The sequence below is a fragment of the Ochlerotatus camptorhynchus genome, unplaced genomic scaffold (genome assembly GCF_037179485.1).
Source record: "Ochlerotatus camptorhynchus isolate MF236.1 unplaced genomic scaffold, CSIRO-AGI_Acam_v1.1 ptg000094l, whole genome shotgun sequence".
In the NCBI taxonomy this organism is placed as follows: Eukaryota; Metazoa; Arthropoda; class Insecta; order Diptera; family Culicidae; genus Ochlerotatus; species Ochlerotatus camptorhynchus.
This window is the reverse complement of record NW_027040584.1, coordinates 1,064,947-1,080,005: the sequence shown is the minus strand read 5'-3', so window position 1 is coordinate 1,080,005 and position 15,059 is coordinate 1,064,947. Positions and strand designations below refer to the sequence as shown.

At 43.3% G+C, this 15,059-nt stretch overlaps 1 protein-coding gene across 1 annotated transcript in view; it reads left to right on the top strand.

The window, feature by feature from the left end:
* Nucleotides 1–15,059, top strand: part of N (neurogenic locus Notch protein) — a 247,721-nt gene that overhangs the window by 195,804 nt on the left and 36,858 nt on the right. The window contains exon 6 of the mRNA XM_065218825.1: nucleotides 10,629–11,141. Coding sequence (XP_065074897.1) covers nucleotides 10,629–11,141 — 513 coding nt within the window. The remainder of the gene's footprint in view (nucleotides 1–10,628; nucleotides 11,142–15,059) is intronic.

The following is a 15,059-nucleotide window of genomic DNA, read 5'->3' as shown; positions in this document are numbered from 1 at the left end:
CTCTGAACAATTTCAGTTTTCCGTGCACCAAATTTGACAGCTCTCTTTTCGATTGCCGTTGACCAGCGAGGGGCACTCAAATGTTGATGTTTTCCCTTCTTCATTCTGCAAAGCAGCGCAGCGCATTTCTCTAGTCCTCTTTAGGCTACGGCACTGCTCCTCTGACTCTGATGTGTGCGAATAATAATGCATATAATTTAGCGCAAATTGCAAGGAACCCCTCTCCCCCGGCTGCAAGAGACGTGCGTGTAAACTTTGAACCTTTTCCTGAACCACAAAGCTAATCTGCCATGCTGCGCCCCGGTTCAGCACGGATGGAATCCGAGCCCCCATCAGGGAGATAGTTGCACACTGCAACATAACGCGGCCGGATCGTGATCCGACACAATCGCTGGCTGACGATGGATGGGGGAAACGGAACGCAAAAGACGCACACAAAACAAAGAGGAGAAAAGCCACGCGAAAATTAATCCATTCATCAGTTTCTCACCGAAACTGTCAGTCTCAGTCTCGGCTCAGCTCAGCTTCGGTTGGGGGAAAGAGCGGCGGCATCGGGCGCACGGGCGGTGCGCAACTGAATTAGAATGCTTCCTCTCATTCGTTGCTCCCCATCGGGCTCCATTATATAGCTATCAATTTCATGAATGGAAGCACCCGCGCAACATAAAACCAAGTGTAGTTCACAAAATATAAAGCGCCGCCGCGCGTTGGCAGCGTGTTATCGCTGCTCGTTCGCTCGCACAGCATGGACTGCTTGGATATGTCACGTGGCCGGAATACATTGTCCGCTTATCCGGTCTCCACCCATCGTTTGCACGGATCACTCTTGATGGGGATGTTACATGTTCGTTTGCTATTTTATGGCCAAATCACAATTCCTGGCACGTTTTGCGCGTTTTTTGGGGTTTTTGTGAATGATAGACAAAGCCAACCAACGACAACGGCGGGGTCATATTTCTCGGTTTAACATTCACATGAGAACGGCGAGGCGCACATATTTACATGCGGTCCAATTTGTCCCCCGGCTCAGGTTCTTCTCAGGTTGCGAACAATCTGCGCTGGAGCGATAAAATTCGAATGATTGTAAACGCTTGGCAGTGGTTTATAATCCCGGTCGTAAACTACCTCATTCGACCCAGGCCCAGGCGGTTTTACGGCACACAGAAAGAACAAGTCGTTACCGTAATTTATGTATTACACCGTGTGCAATGACAAGCAAGTCCGAAAGGAAGAACCGATATTGCGCAAACTGGCCTACCTGCATGTCTCGTCCACCAGGTCAACAACAACCGCGAAATTTTACGGTTGTGTTGCCTGGCTCTCTCTCCTTCTCTCTTCACCAAAACTTGTTTTCCACCGCGACCAGTACTCGCCCGAGAAACATCCGAAAATTACTTTTGAATCTTAATAAAATTAAAATAACTGCAACCGTACTTATCTTTATGGTTCGCTCTCCGTCTGTTAGTTCGTTGATTTCTCCGTTTTCCTCATTTTCTGGATTTCGATTCGATCCCACTAAACCAATAGAGGAGGCCCCCCGAAAAATCATTGCTGACGACGCTCAAGTACGTGCAAAATGCGGCGATTCGGTTCCGCAAATGCGCGCGTCCGTTTTAAAGCAAAACAAGATTAAATTCCTCCTCCCCGCAGCAGCAGCAGCAGCAGGACTCACGCCTTCTTTGATCTGTGCGGAAGAAAGCGCAATCCATGGGAAATTTTGCAAGTGCCTACTGTAACCGGTTTTCCCCATCAGGGACGATGACAACAACTTATCACGTCAGAGCATCACCCTCATGTACGAAACGCCGCACTTTTTGTTGTGGTTTGGAGGACAATCACACCGATTGACAACCGCGACGGCAATCAATCGGAATTATTATTGACCGGTGAGGAGTCAGTGCAGTGCGTGACGGCGACGCGCAGAAATTTTGTACCGTTCAAAAGCGAAGAGGTCATATCAATTTGTGCTCGAATCGTCGCGATCGGGCAAATTATGCGGGGTTGGGTGAACATTTTTGATCTTTTTTTCGGCACCGATTGATCGTGAGATTTCAATGGTGGAGGCATTTTTTTTTAAATTAATGGTGAATATTTACACGAATAAAATATGTTTGTTTATAAAGCTGCCCTATCCTGGGGCCTCATTGCGCATGTCGAAACGAAGCTTTTTTTTGTATGAACGCTTGTATGGAAACAAATGTCGTTTCGACTTGCGAAATGAGGTCCCTGGTCTCAGTACATAACTTACTTATACCAACCAAACGATTTTTAATTGAAGAATCAAAGTGACGATTGACTCACAGATGGCGAGTGGGTTGATCACCACTTTTGTAATTGCGAATCTTAAAACTAGGTGTCGCATGACCAGTTTCGGATTTTTTTTAAACTAGTTCGTTTATTTACTAGGCTCAGTCGTGTGTGACACTTTGCGGAGCCGCCAAAAAATCAGTAATGCTTGAATTTACATTTTAAACAGCAGTAGTTCTAGGTTAGTATTGGGTACCAATTACTCGTGGCGGACTCGAGGTTAATGGGTAACAATTTTGATTGAAAGGAGCTAGGTAGGAAACTGGTTTCTGAAGCCTCCTTCAGATACTACTCTCGGATGGTTGACCAAATCCTGGCTGGGCAAGGGCAAGTAGCACAGATACAGGAGGATAATAAGACTGGGGCACAATGGCTGGAATTTTTTTGGAAAGGAGGGGAGGGTCACATCAAACCATAGAGGTAACTCTAAGACCAGAAGGTCCCGAAAAAACGAGCTCAACTTTTTGGCTCAGCTCTGGTACTATCTTCGGTCCCAAGCTAATCGATGCACCCCTCGAATCATAGGAAAATCCACGAACCCCTCATTTTATCAGTCAAACTTTCATAGCGAATCACAACAAATATAGTGTAGTACTGGAATTTATACTAGAATGGGGTACGTTAATCGATTTGCTTGGGACCAATAGGCTAGTCAAGTAGTGAGCCAATTTGAAATCGTTAGTTTCGAATTGATTGTTGATCAAACTCTAACATCAGACAAACGAAGGAATTCGTAGATCGCCTACATGTAGGGAAGCTCACGGGTTCCCAATACATCTCTTACTTCACGGAAGGGTTATCTACCTCGGGCCACTAGGGTATCCAATAGACGTGCTCTGGAGGCGTCATTACCCGGTCAATACCAAACTGCGTGATCGATGTCATCATAACCGGTTCTGCACATGATGACCTCCGCTAGAGATTTGCTTCTACCGAGTAGTGGTTGGACATAAGCCTCGACATCACGCGAATGAATCCCCGACTTACGTCCAGACCTTTGAACCACGCTCTCGAAGAAACATTTGGAATAATGGAATGTAACCACCGCCCAGGAGAATTACTTGTCCAATCGTTTTGCCAACTTAAAAGAGAACTCTGACGTACTAATGGGAAAAATTCATCATGTGAAATTCGCCTTGTTGTGCGCCTACCTTTGCGAGAGAGTCTGCCTTCTCATTGCCTGGGATTGAGCAATGTGAGGGGACCCATACAAAGGTAATCATATATGATCTTTCGACCAGCAAACTCATCTGCTCCCTTACCTTCGAAAGGAAATAAGATGAGTGTCTACCTTGTTTCATCGACCGAATAGCCTCAATCGAACTGAGGCTATTCGAGAAGATGAAGTAATGGTCTATGGGGATGTCGGAAATCATCCCAAATGCGAAGTTGATTACTGCTAGCTCAGCAACAAAAACGGAACAAGGTTCCTGAAGTTTCCGAAAGGCGATTGAGTATTCATTGAAGACGCCGAAGCAGGGTTCTGCAGTCACGTTGTCACGTTGAACATTCCTCTTTTCAACCATGACTGGACTATCACTTGTTTCGTTCGTCAAGTGCTTCAGTTCATTTCATTTGAAGCAAAGACTTGTTTCAATTGACGCAATGAATGACTCGAAAACTGCTTCCTTCGTTTTTTTCCACTTTCACTTCAATTCGGGGCTCATTCGACTTGTCACGACCAGACGACGCAGGGATCAAAATATAGTATCCGGATAGTATCCGCACAATATCGGTTGCCGATAGGGATGGCAACCGGTTTATGTGTAGTAATAATAGTTAGTAAAATTAAATTCAAGATACCATTCTGGAGCCCAAGATGGCAGCCATCGGGGTCTGGGAAAGTCTCAGATACCCTACAATATGGGTATTTTCGGAAGGTGCCGAAAATCTATATTCGACGTTATTTTGGAATCCAAAATGGCGGCCAAAGGGCTTCAGAAAAAGTGTCAAATACCCTACAATAGGGTATTTTCGGAACGTGGATGCCGCGTACATGCTGAAAATCGATACCCGACGCCATTTTGGAATTCAAGCTAGTGGCCATTGCACACTGAGGACAAAATCGAAACAATGTGTTACACTTCAATAACTTCGGTGCTCGCTGGAACAAGAGACTACAAAATAGTCATTCTTATGGAAAAAAATCTTAGGAATCGATTGGAGTGGGTTTCATCTTGGGCACGATAGGGTAAGTTGGGGTTTTTCACAGTTTTGCCCTAAAATCTCCTATTTTGCATGATTTGAATGCTGTATCTCAAGATACCGATGATATAGACGGATGATTTCTTCGGCAAAGTTGATCAGGAGGTCAAGGAATGTTGGATGATGGACAGAACAATTCGGAATTCTTCCGCTAGGCGGCGCTAGTGAGCATTCGAAGTGAATATGTTTGCGCTGCTGTATCTCAAGATCCTGACTATTTAGACGGATGATTTCTTGAGCAAAGTTGATCAGGAGGTCAAGGACTGTTGGATGATGGACAGAACAATTCTAAATTCCTTCGCTAGTTAGTGCCAACTGTAACTTAACGCCTGCTCTCAACTAATTAACAAGTTTTGAGGACAGTTTGGTGAACCTAGAACGTCTTAAACATATCGAATTCAAACGTAAATAATGTGCATGATATGTTTAACCCTGTTTGGAGATGTTTTAATACAAAGGGCTTTGAATAAGTGAACCTGGATGAGAATTTGATCTGAACTCAAGGACAATTTGGAGAACCGTGAGTATCTTATACACCTCAAAATCAACTATAAACGAACAGCAGAAACTGTATAAACGTGTTTCGGAAAGTTTTGTCGGTGAGATCATCGTGCAGATTTTAGTTGATCCAGTAGATCAAATAATCTGACCTCTAGAACAATTTGAAGAACCTAGAACTTCTAATACACCTTAAATTGATGTAGTTTGGAAATGTTTAGTTGCTAAGGACCTTGTATCAGTTATGGTTGATCAGGTAAATCATTTGATCTGAGCTCAAGACAATTTGGAGAACCTTGATTATAAATCAAATAAATCAAAAACGATCCGCAAAAACTTTATGAACATGTCTTTGTAGGTTTTGTCACTGAGGACATCGTGCAGTTCATGGTTGAGCCAGTAGATCAAATAATCTGAACTCCAAAGCAACTTGGAGAAAAAAAAATGTGCTGGATTGCTCTGTCCGTCATCCAACAGTCCTTGACCTCCTGATCAACTTTGCCGAAGAAATCATCCGTCTAAATAGTCAGGATCTTGAGATACAGCAGCACAAATAGATTCACTTTCAATAATCACTAGCGCCACCTAGCGGAAGAATTCCGAATTGTTCTGTCCATCATCCAACATTCCTTGACCTCCTGATCAACTTTGCCGAAGAAATCATCCGTCTATATCATCGGTATCTTGAGATACAGCATTCAAATCATGCAAAATAGGAGATTTTAGGGCAAAACTGTGAAAAACCCCAACTTACCCTATCGTGCCCAAGATGAAACCCACTCGAATCGATTCCTGAGACTTTTTTCTATAAGAATGACTATTTTTTAGTCTCTTGTTCCAGCGAGCACCGAAGTTATTGAATTTTAACACATTGTTTCGATTTTGTCCCCAGTGTGATTGGTTTTATGAAGTGTCAAATACCCTAAGATATGGATAGATGGCAAAAATCGATATCGGACGCTATGTTGGAATCCAATATGGCGGCCGTCAGGATTCAGAAAGTTGCAACTATCCTACAACATGGGTATTTTCGGAATGGGGACAACGTGTGGATGCCGAAAATCGATATCCGATGCCATTTTTGAATCCAATATGGCGGCCATCGGGTTTCACAAAAAGTGTCAAATACCCTAAGATCTGGATATTTTCGGAACGATGCGTAGATGCTGAAAATCGATATTCGATGCCATTTGACACTTATTCTGAAATCGGAAACCACCATCTTGAATTTCAAGATGGGGTCGGACATCGATTTCTGATTTCTAGATGTCAACCCGATTCCAAAAAACCCACATTGATCGGTATTTGACAGTATTTCACAGTTTTTTTCTGAACCAAAGCCGCCATCTTGGATTTAAAGACTGCGTGACATCAATTTTTGGCATCTACTTCTCATCCCCATTCTAAAAATAACCATATTTTAGGATATTTGACACTCTTCCGCAAATCAGAAGTCGCCGTCTTGGATTGCAAAATGGCGTCGGATATTGATTTTCAATCTCCAGCCATCACCCCGATTCCAAAAATAGCAACAGCATTTCCCATTTTTTCTGAAATAGGAAGCCGTCGAATTGGATTTCAAAATGGCGTCGGATATCGATTTCCGGCTTCTAGACGCCATCTCGATTCAAAAATACCTATATTGATGGGTATTTGACAGTATTTCCCACTTAATCTGAAATCGGAAGAATGGATTTCCAAATGGCGTCGCATATCAATTTTCGATCTGTAGACTTCATACCGATTACCAAAATACCAATATTGATGTGTATTTGACTGTATTTCCACTTTTTCGATTTTTTTCCTCGATTTCAAAATGGCGTCGGATATCTATTTTCATCCTCTAGACATCATCCCGATTCCAAAAATACCTTTATTGATAAGTATTTGACAGCATTTCCTACTTTTTTCAAACTGAAAGCCGCCATCTTGGATTTCGAATTGGCGTCGCATATCAATATTCGATCTCTAGACATCACCCCGATTGGAAAAATACCCATACTGATGGGTAAACAAACCACCCGACAATGATAAATTTGACATTCACGTGCACAGATCTATGCGCATACGCAATGAACCGTGAACAGCTTCGCTTCAATGCAAAAGTAAGTTCATTTGACAATGAAAGAAGAAATGAACACGAGTCAAGCCAAAACAAACAGCTTGACGATTTTCGATTGAAAGTGACTTTGTGGGGCCTTGCGCCGAAGCCAGTGGAGCCGGCGCCGGTGGTGTAGTGGTAAGCGTGACTGCTTTCTCTAACACCCCGATGGGTCTGGGTTCAATCCCAGCCGAGGTCGGTGGGATTTTTCTGAGGCATAAAAATCTCTGGAAGGGCCCATATGTGTTAAATGGGTGCGATATCCTACGCAGGTGTGGAAGCTGCCTTCCTGCACATTCGATTGCCGTCAATGGATGGCAATCGATGTCCGTCGGTGATTGGCACTAGATTGCGGAACAGAGACCGTCGTTAAATAAAGGAAAAAAGAAGAAGAAGACGAAGAAGAAGAAGAAGCCAGTGGATCGATCCCCATCAGTGAAAAATCATCAATTGCAATTGACTTGTTGGCACTTTTCAGCAAAAATACGGGGAATTGAGATAGGTCGAAGTTGATCTGGAACTCCTTGACTAGCCTGTTTCATGGAGAGACCATCGTCAATGTGGGAACTGTAGTTAGTAAAGCATACCCGAGGAGGGGTTATAGCACGGAAGGCTAATATCCGATGACACCTAATTTAGATAGATTCGCACGAATCTAAACTGGATGCTCAATTCGAGCATTTCTTCGAAGTTTGCAATCACAAGGTTGTTACTGACACTACATTTGATCTATATTCTTAATGAGAGCTCCCAGAAACGGTTCTGCAGGGGTTTTACTCCGGCTAGAACAGCTAGGCTTGGGTCCCCAAGTGCATTTTGAATCAAACCAGACTCCAAGGTATTTGAAGGTTAAAGATTGGGTGATGTCTCTGCCCAAAAGATTTAGACGCAGTTGGGCTGGAAACCGCTTCCTTGTAAACACTACCAATTCAGTCCCCTAAATTTCTTGCCCAGAAAGACAGATTATTTAGGGAATTTTGCAATGGTTTTTGAAAGATTTCCGCACGTGGACCTCTCAGGGAAACCACGGCATCTTCTGCAAGCTGTCTAAGCGTGCATCGGTTATCTAAGCAGTTATCAATATCCGTGTATGTATGGGTAGATGAGACGATATAGACAATTCGCTTCTTACTTCAATTTCCTGCAAAACACCTGCCACCTCTGGCTATTATCAACATTACGACTCTCAGGACCGTCAAACATTTTCGCTCGCCTTTCTTCTGCGGCCGCCTGTGGATCACCATAGCTGTCTTTTTTGTTCTACACTACACTACTAACACTACTATGGATATTTCAAGTTTCGCAGTACCTTAAATCTATACCATGAATTAAATTAATATATAATTTCAGCTTTAATTTTGTTTTGGTTTGTAAATTCATAATTGGAATATCTGCATTTTATAAAGCAGCTCAGCTGTTGAAAGCTTGATAAACAAAATCCGAAGTCGGCAATAGCCGCTAAGCCTCTGGACACGGACAAATCTATGCATCGTAGACGAAATTCTCGTATCTCGTCAAGGATAAGCAATGACCGAGGTGCAGTTGAATGGTAAATATAGGCTCTTCTCTCTGCAAGAGTCTTTTGTTTAGCTGCATAATGCTTTTATGCAGTGAACGCAACTAAATTACCCACTGTATGCAACACCACCGCTAGCGATCGCATAACCCAAGCGAACCCTTTGCACTACTTAACCTCACTTACTCACTTGCCCTGATCATCATCGCTCACACGAAACGTGCGCTGCGTTATCTCTGGCGGTCGTCCCACCCCGTATCCGTCCCCGTCCCCAGTCGTATCGGATTGCGTTTGAAACTGAAAAAGCTTGAATGAATGAACCGCGTGAAAGAAAACCGATTACACCGATGGTGCTTGTTGTAGATGAATGATTGCGGTAGCGAGAAGAAGAGGAAAATAGGCCTGAAGAGAGAAAAAAAAAACTAAAACACAGGAAAGAAGTAGAGTAATCAACAAAAATTACCAACAAATCGCATTAAAAATTCCAAAGCTGTGCTGCGAGTTCGTCTATTCCTGTGACCACCGACCGAGAGTTGCGCTCTAAGCTCTTAAATTGCTATTTGGACTGCATTTTAATTAACGTGAAATGATATCACGTCGTCGTCGTCGTCGTCGTTGACTATTTATTTATTTTTTTTATTGACTTTGTGTCACAACCGGAATGGGTACGACTCGTGAAAGTCGACCACAGCGCTGCCAAGCGGCTGAACCGGTAAACTGCATTTTTGTTTTTGAACCCCTTATAAAATCAAAACCAAAGCGGAATTTCCAGTGCATTTCTGTTGCGCTGGAATGTGCTCGCAGAGCAAAAATTCACATACACGCAACAAATTAGCCATTTCGTGCCAATTTCTTCTCAATTTGACAGATTGAACCCGACATTCCTTGCCGTTTCTTCGCCGTTCGCTGACTTGCTTTCGTCTCACCAATACAGTCGCGGCTGCGCTCGATCGCCGCTGCGTAAACAATCCCTGCGCGATCGTTCCGTACCACACGTGCTGCTGTGCTGGCCCACCAACACCATGGCGAATCGTCGTCGTGCGGTAAGCACGTGTATCGAGAGAAGAGTGAAGCGCGCGCGTAATTCTATCTCTGAATCCGACGGTGTGTCCTGCCTGAACACTCTCGTCGTCGAGCGATCCTTGTTGTGTTGTTGCCGTCTCAATGCTGAGCTGCTGTTGAGTCTGGAAACATTTTTTCGTCCATATGCGATCGACGAGGGCACAGCTTTTTGGTGTGGCCTCCGTCCCGGTCGGAGCAAGCGAGAGAGATCGCCGAGCTCTCGATCGAGAATGAGAGAGAAAGGGACAGAGAGCGAGAACGCGGAGACTTCCTCTATAAACAGATATGAAACCGTGGGAAAGTGTACAAGCGCATACATATTCGTCGTATACGGTTCGGCGAACCACACCGACCGAAGACGACGATCGACCATTGGGTCGCGGAGCAGCGGAGGGCGAAATCGCAAAAAACCACAAGACGTCGTCGTCCATGTCTCTCGATCGCCTTTTTGTGTGGACGCGAGCGTGTTTACACACAAAGAAAGAACCACCAAAGAGGAATCGGCGAAGAAACCCTTTGGGCTATAAAAACCAGTTCGATCATTGGATCCTCGCGAAACATTGGGATTGGGCTTTGGATATTGTATATTGTTGGGTTGATTATGTTGCATTAGTCACCCTCAGAGCAGGGAACAGTGGGTGACCTGCACCGCCTGCGCTGGGGTCAATCCGAACAATGTCCAATTCAATCCGCCGAGTGCTACCGAACATTAACTTATAGCACCCTTCGGAGGGTCGTCACCGTGGTTGACGCGTGCATGTTCTTCTCCCGAAAACGAAATCCGTTATCCGGATTTCACGTCACTGATAACAACAGGTGTGCGCTCGATCGCCGAACCTGCATTTCACAAGCACCCTTATTTTGTCTCCCATCTACACACTCATGAAACGGTTTTAATTTACTGGTATTTTCCTTCTCTTCCACCACTTTCTCACACAGGTTTTCAAGGCAAAAACTGCGAGGAGAACATCGACGACTGCCCGGGTAATATGTGTCAAAACGGTGGCACCTGCGTGGACGGGGTCAATGCCTACCACTGCAAGTGTCCGCCGAGCTTTACCGGCGAGTACTGCGAAACGGACGTGGACGAGTGCGTGCAGCAGCCGACGATCTGCAAGAACGGGGCCACCTGTACCAACACCCACGGCGGCTACAACTGCATTTGCGTGAACGGCTGGAATGGGCCCGATTGTAGCAACAATATCGACGATTGCGTCGATGCGGCCTGCTTCAACGGGGCGACCTGCATCGACGGGGTCGGGAGCTTCTACTGCCGGTGTACGCCCGGTAAGACGGGTCTGCTGTGTCATCTGGACGATGCCTGCACCTCCAATCCGTGCCATGCGGATGCAATCTGTGATACCAGCCCGATCAACGGATCGTTCACCTGTTCCTGCGCTTTGGGCTACAAGGGGATCGACTGTTCCGAGGATATTGACGAGTGCGATCAAGGTGAGTGGTGGGGGTTGATTTGTCTAATGTTCACCGAAATTCCAATTTTGGAAGCATATTCATCAGGGTGGGTCGAGTGTGCATGATGGATCACAACTCCCAGTTCCCCACTGCTCTTCCGATGTGTGTTGAGGTCCCCAAGAATGGTGCCAAACTTGAACGAATTTGGTTATGATCTGTATTTGCGGGATAATTTTAAATTTGGTTTGGGAAAATGTATGGGAAACGAAACTAACGTATTCATTTGCTTGTCATTCAAATTCAAATGTTGCTCAAATTTCCTAAAATCTTGGAAAATGATTTGTAATACTAAGTAGCACAACTTTGTCGAAGACTGCAAATCGATTAGACTTCTGAGAAAAACTTATTATTATATTAATTTAGACCTATTCTGCCGCTCATCGTTTGTCGGTCCCATTTGCCTTTTTGTCAAAACTGTTTTTTTTTTTCAATGGAGTTGGTAGCTAATCACCCATATTTTCATTTATACTAGATGAACTCAACAACTTCATTCTGGAAAAGTTTGGAAAAATAGCCACACGAATTATCTCATTACATAAGAAGCAATGGTCAGAAGCAATCTTTAAACGCCTTTTCCTCAGCTTGCTGATTTGTGCTATGGGACGGACTTGCCATGAACGGCAGTATTGCTCCACGCATACCTTCAGGCGCTTGTAGTACCTAATTGTATTCTACATAAACATTTCAAAATCGACTTTCTCTTTCGTCAATAACTCAGCTGCAAAACATTTCCCTGTTGTATTTGACACTTTGGACGCTAGATAAGAACCTCCTTTATCAAACTATGTGGTAGAATTAGCGCGAAATCTGTTTGCATAGCAGTGGTTATATGTAAATAGAGAAAGTCGATGAAGTGAATCGATCAAAGCAGATAGGACCATTTGAAATGTTCATCGAGTATTGTGCCTGGAACTGTTCAAAGAATTTTCTCACAATTCCCTTAGTATAACCTTCAGATTAACCATGGAATTCTCGCATAATTGCCATGTACTTCTGCTCAGAATTGTCTTGGAATTCTCCTGTAAATTCCCTAGAAACTTTGCATTGCATTATTTTTCCAAAATTTGCTTGTAAACTCCTCAAAAATTGTTTGCAGTGTTCCCAGATAATAATTTAAATTGTCTTGACAATTTAACGAGCACCTTTTTAATCACCGAGTTGCTGTTATTACCATGTAGTCATATTAACAAATAAAACGATTGACGAATCTTGAATGTGGATGGGCCTGAGATTAGACTCATGATGTTCTGCTCAGTAAGCAAAAACGGTTGCTCTAAGGCCACCGAGCCCCTCATATCACATAATACCGTTGCTCAAATTTGTGTATCCATTCAAACCCGGAACCAACGACAACAACGAGTTTCGCAAAATACAAGATACACAAGCAATTTTACCATAAATCTCTTTGATATGTAAGGACCTGGGACAGCGTTTTTCTGCTCAGTAAGCAGGCCACTGCAACCGACGATCTTTCAAATCCGAAAACTAAAAACTACGAAAAAGTACTTAGGCCTTCATTAAGTTCCACTTTCACGCAACGTTCAATGACAGGGTCCTATCCAGGATTACATCTGAAAAATCCAAATCTGGCCAACGCCCACCCTAAACCTAAACCTGCTCTAATCCACCTGAAATGACTAACGAATGGAAGACTTTGACTACCCAGCCATGCAATAGTCTCATTCCGTGCCTTATGGCAACTTGATGATTCTATTGTGCTCATCTTTTGGCACCACCCAGGGGAGACTTGGTCCTGTACCCAATGCTTAACTTATCTCCATTCCAGTCAGCTACTCGCAATTTCTTGTGATATAGTGGGCGGAATATTATTATATGAGACAATTCAATGCAGACGTCTTTCCAAATTTGGCAGATCGACAGGTAATCGGTGAGTTACCACGATAGTTGCTATTCAACAACTCGACAACGTCCCATCGTCAACGCCTGCTATGAGAATTTCCCATTGCAGACGTCAACGAAATGACGTCATCGAGCTATCGATCAACTACCCTGGTTATCGCCTGGTACCTTATAGCACGATGCTAGGAGGCGAACCGGAAGAATCGATGAGCTACCTCTCCCCCTTTCCTTATAATTCCCTTGTAATTCTCATTAAGCTATCGTTAGAATTTAAAATCAAATTAAAATGCTTTGGACCTATCATCAAATTTGGAATTATTATCAAGATGGCTTTGTAGTTTTTGTCAGAATTCCCTCGGAAACCCATAAGAATTTCTTAGAAAATAAGCTTAGAATTATTTTCAGACTGCCCTTTTGAATTCTCCTCAACATTCCGTTGCGAATTTTCTTAAAATTCTGTAGAAAATTTTTTCGTCAGAGTCAGAGTCAGAACTATTTTGGAATTCTACTCATAACGCCTCATAACTGCTGAGCAGTTCCAACCCAAATATCAAAAATAAAAATAGGTGACTCGACCTTCTCCGACTTGCATGAAACTTTGCATGATTGTTTGTTATGGACAATCATTCACATTTTTGTAAAAAATCGGCCATTTTTGATATTTTTTACAAAATGGCGTCTTAAAAAAAAAAATTAGCACGAAAACGTCACTGCTGATCGAAATGACATCTGAGACAAAGTTCAAGATAGCGCTGGAATTAGGGCGTAACAGCTTTTGTAATCAATTACTTCTTTCGATGATGTCTTGAAAGTCAAGGCTCGCTCACGCAAATCATCGACTTCCCCTACCCGACGGTAATGTTGGTTTGCTTGGGCACGTGCCTTGAATTCCTAGAAATCATCGAGAGAAGTCATTGTTTACAAAAGCTGTTACGCCCCAATTCCAGCTCTAGCTAGAGTTGTTGAGAAAAGTAAAGTCTTTCTGGGAAATTCTGGGAATCAATTTTCAAGTGTCGATGGTTTTAGATATTCCTAAAGTTTGCCGTTTTCATGAGCTAATTTTTAGATATTTTTGAGATATTTGCATTTTTGTATTTTTCTCAGGAAGACATTATTTTTCAACTTCAACTTTGTCTCAGACGTCATTTGGATCAGAAGTGACGTTTTCATGCTACAATTTATTTAAAGCAAGACAGACGCCATTTTGAACATATTTGCAAGATCCAAAATGACCGATTTTTTGCAAAATTATGCAAATCGGAAAAGGTGGAGTTTTTCCGATCCGTCATTTGGCGTGGAACTGTCCTACTGCCACCGTTCCCTAGGAATTCTCTACAGCATTGCCTAAGTGATCCTCCTTTGGAATACAACGAAAAATTCTCGTTAGAATCCATTTGGAAGTACCTTCAGATTCAGATTCAGATTCTCTTGGAATTCATGTCAATTTTGCAACACTCAAAATTTTAATTTCTTTTTCAAATATAGGATCGTGGAATTTATACAGCGTGAGTCCGACAACTCTAATAGATCGATTAGTCTTAAACATATTTCCTTCACTAAATCTAATCTCACTTTCCAAAATTTGACCTCATGACTCATTTAGCTCAATAGCGATCGACCTAAGTAAATTGAGGTCCCCGGGGGTTCCCGGAACATGGCCGGATGTGGCCAGTGTGGTCCTAGACACTCCAAATCACTACCATTCAACTAGTTTTTGAATTCGCATGTGATTTGAGGTATCGCATGATGGATTTTGCCCCTAGTCGGAAACTGGTCACTTTCTCGGGGGTGCCCGGAACATCTTCGGATGTGGCCAGTGTGTTCCTGGGCACTCCAAAATGACTGCCATTGAACTGGTTATTAGATTCTCATGTCATTTGATGTGTCACATGATGGACTTTATTCGTTGCATGTCAGCTTTAGTCTCATGGCCCATACAAACCAGAGCATGTTCCGGCCATATCTCCGAAACCAGTTTACCGATTCTTAAAATATTCTATGGGACCATAGTTTTCATTTGGTGGTTATTTCATCCAA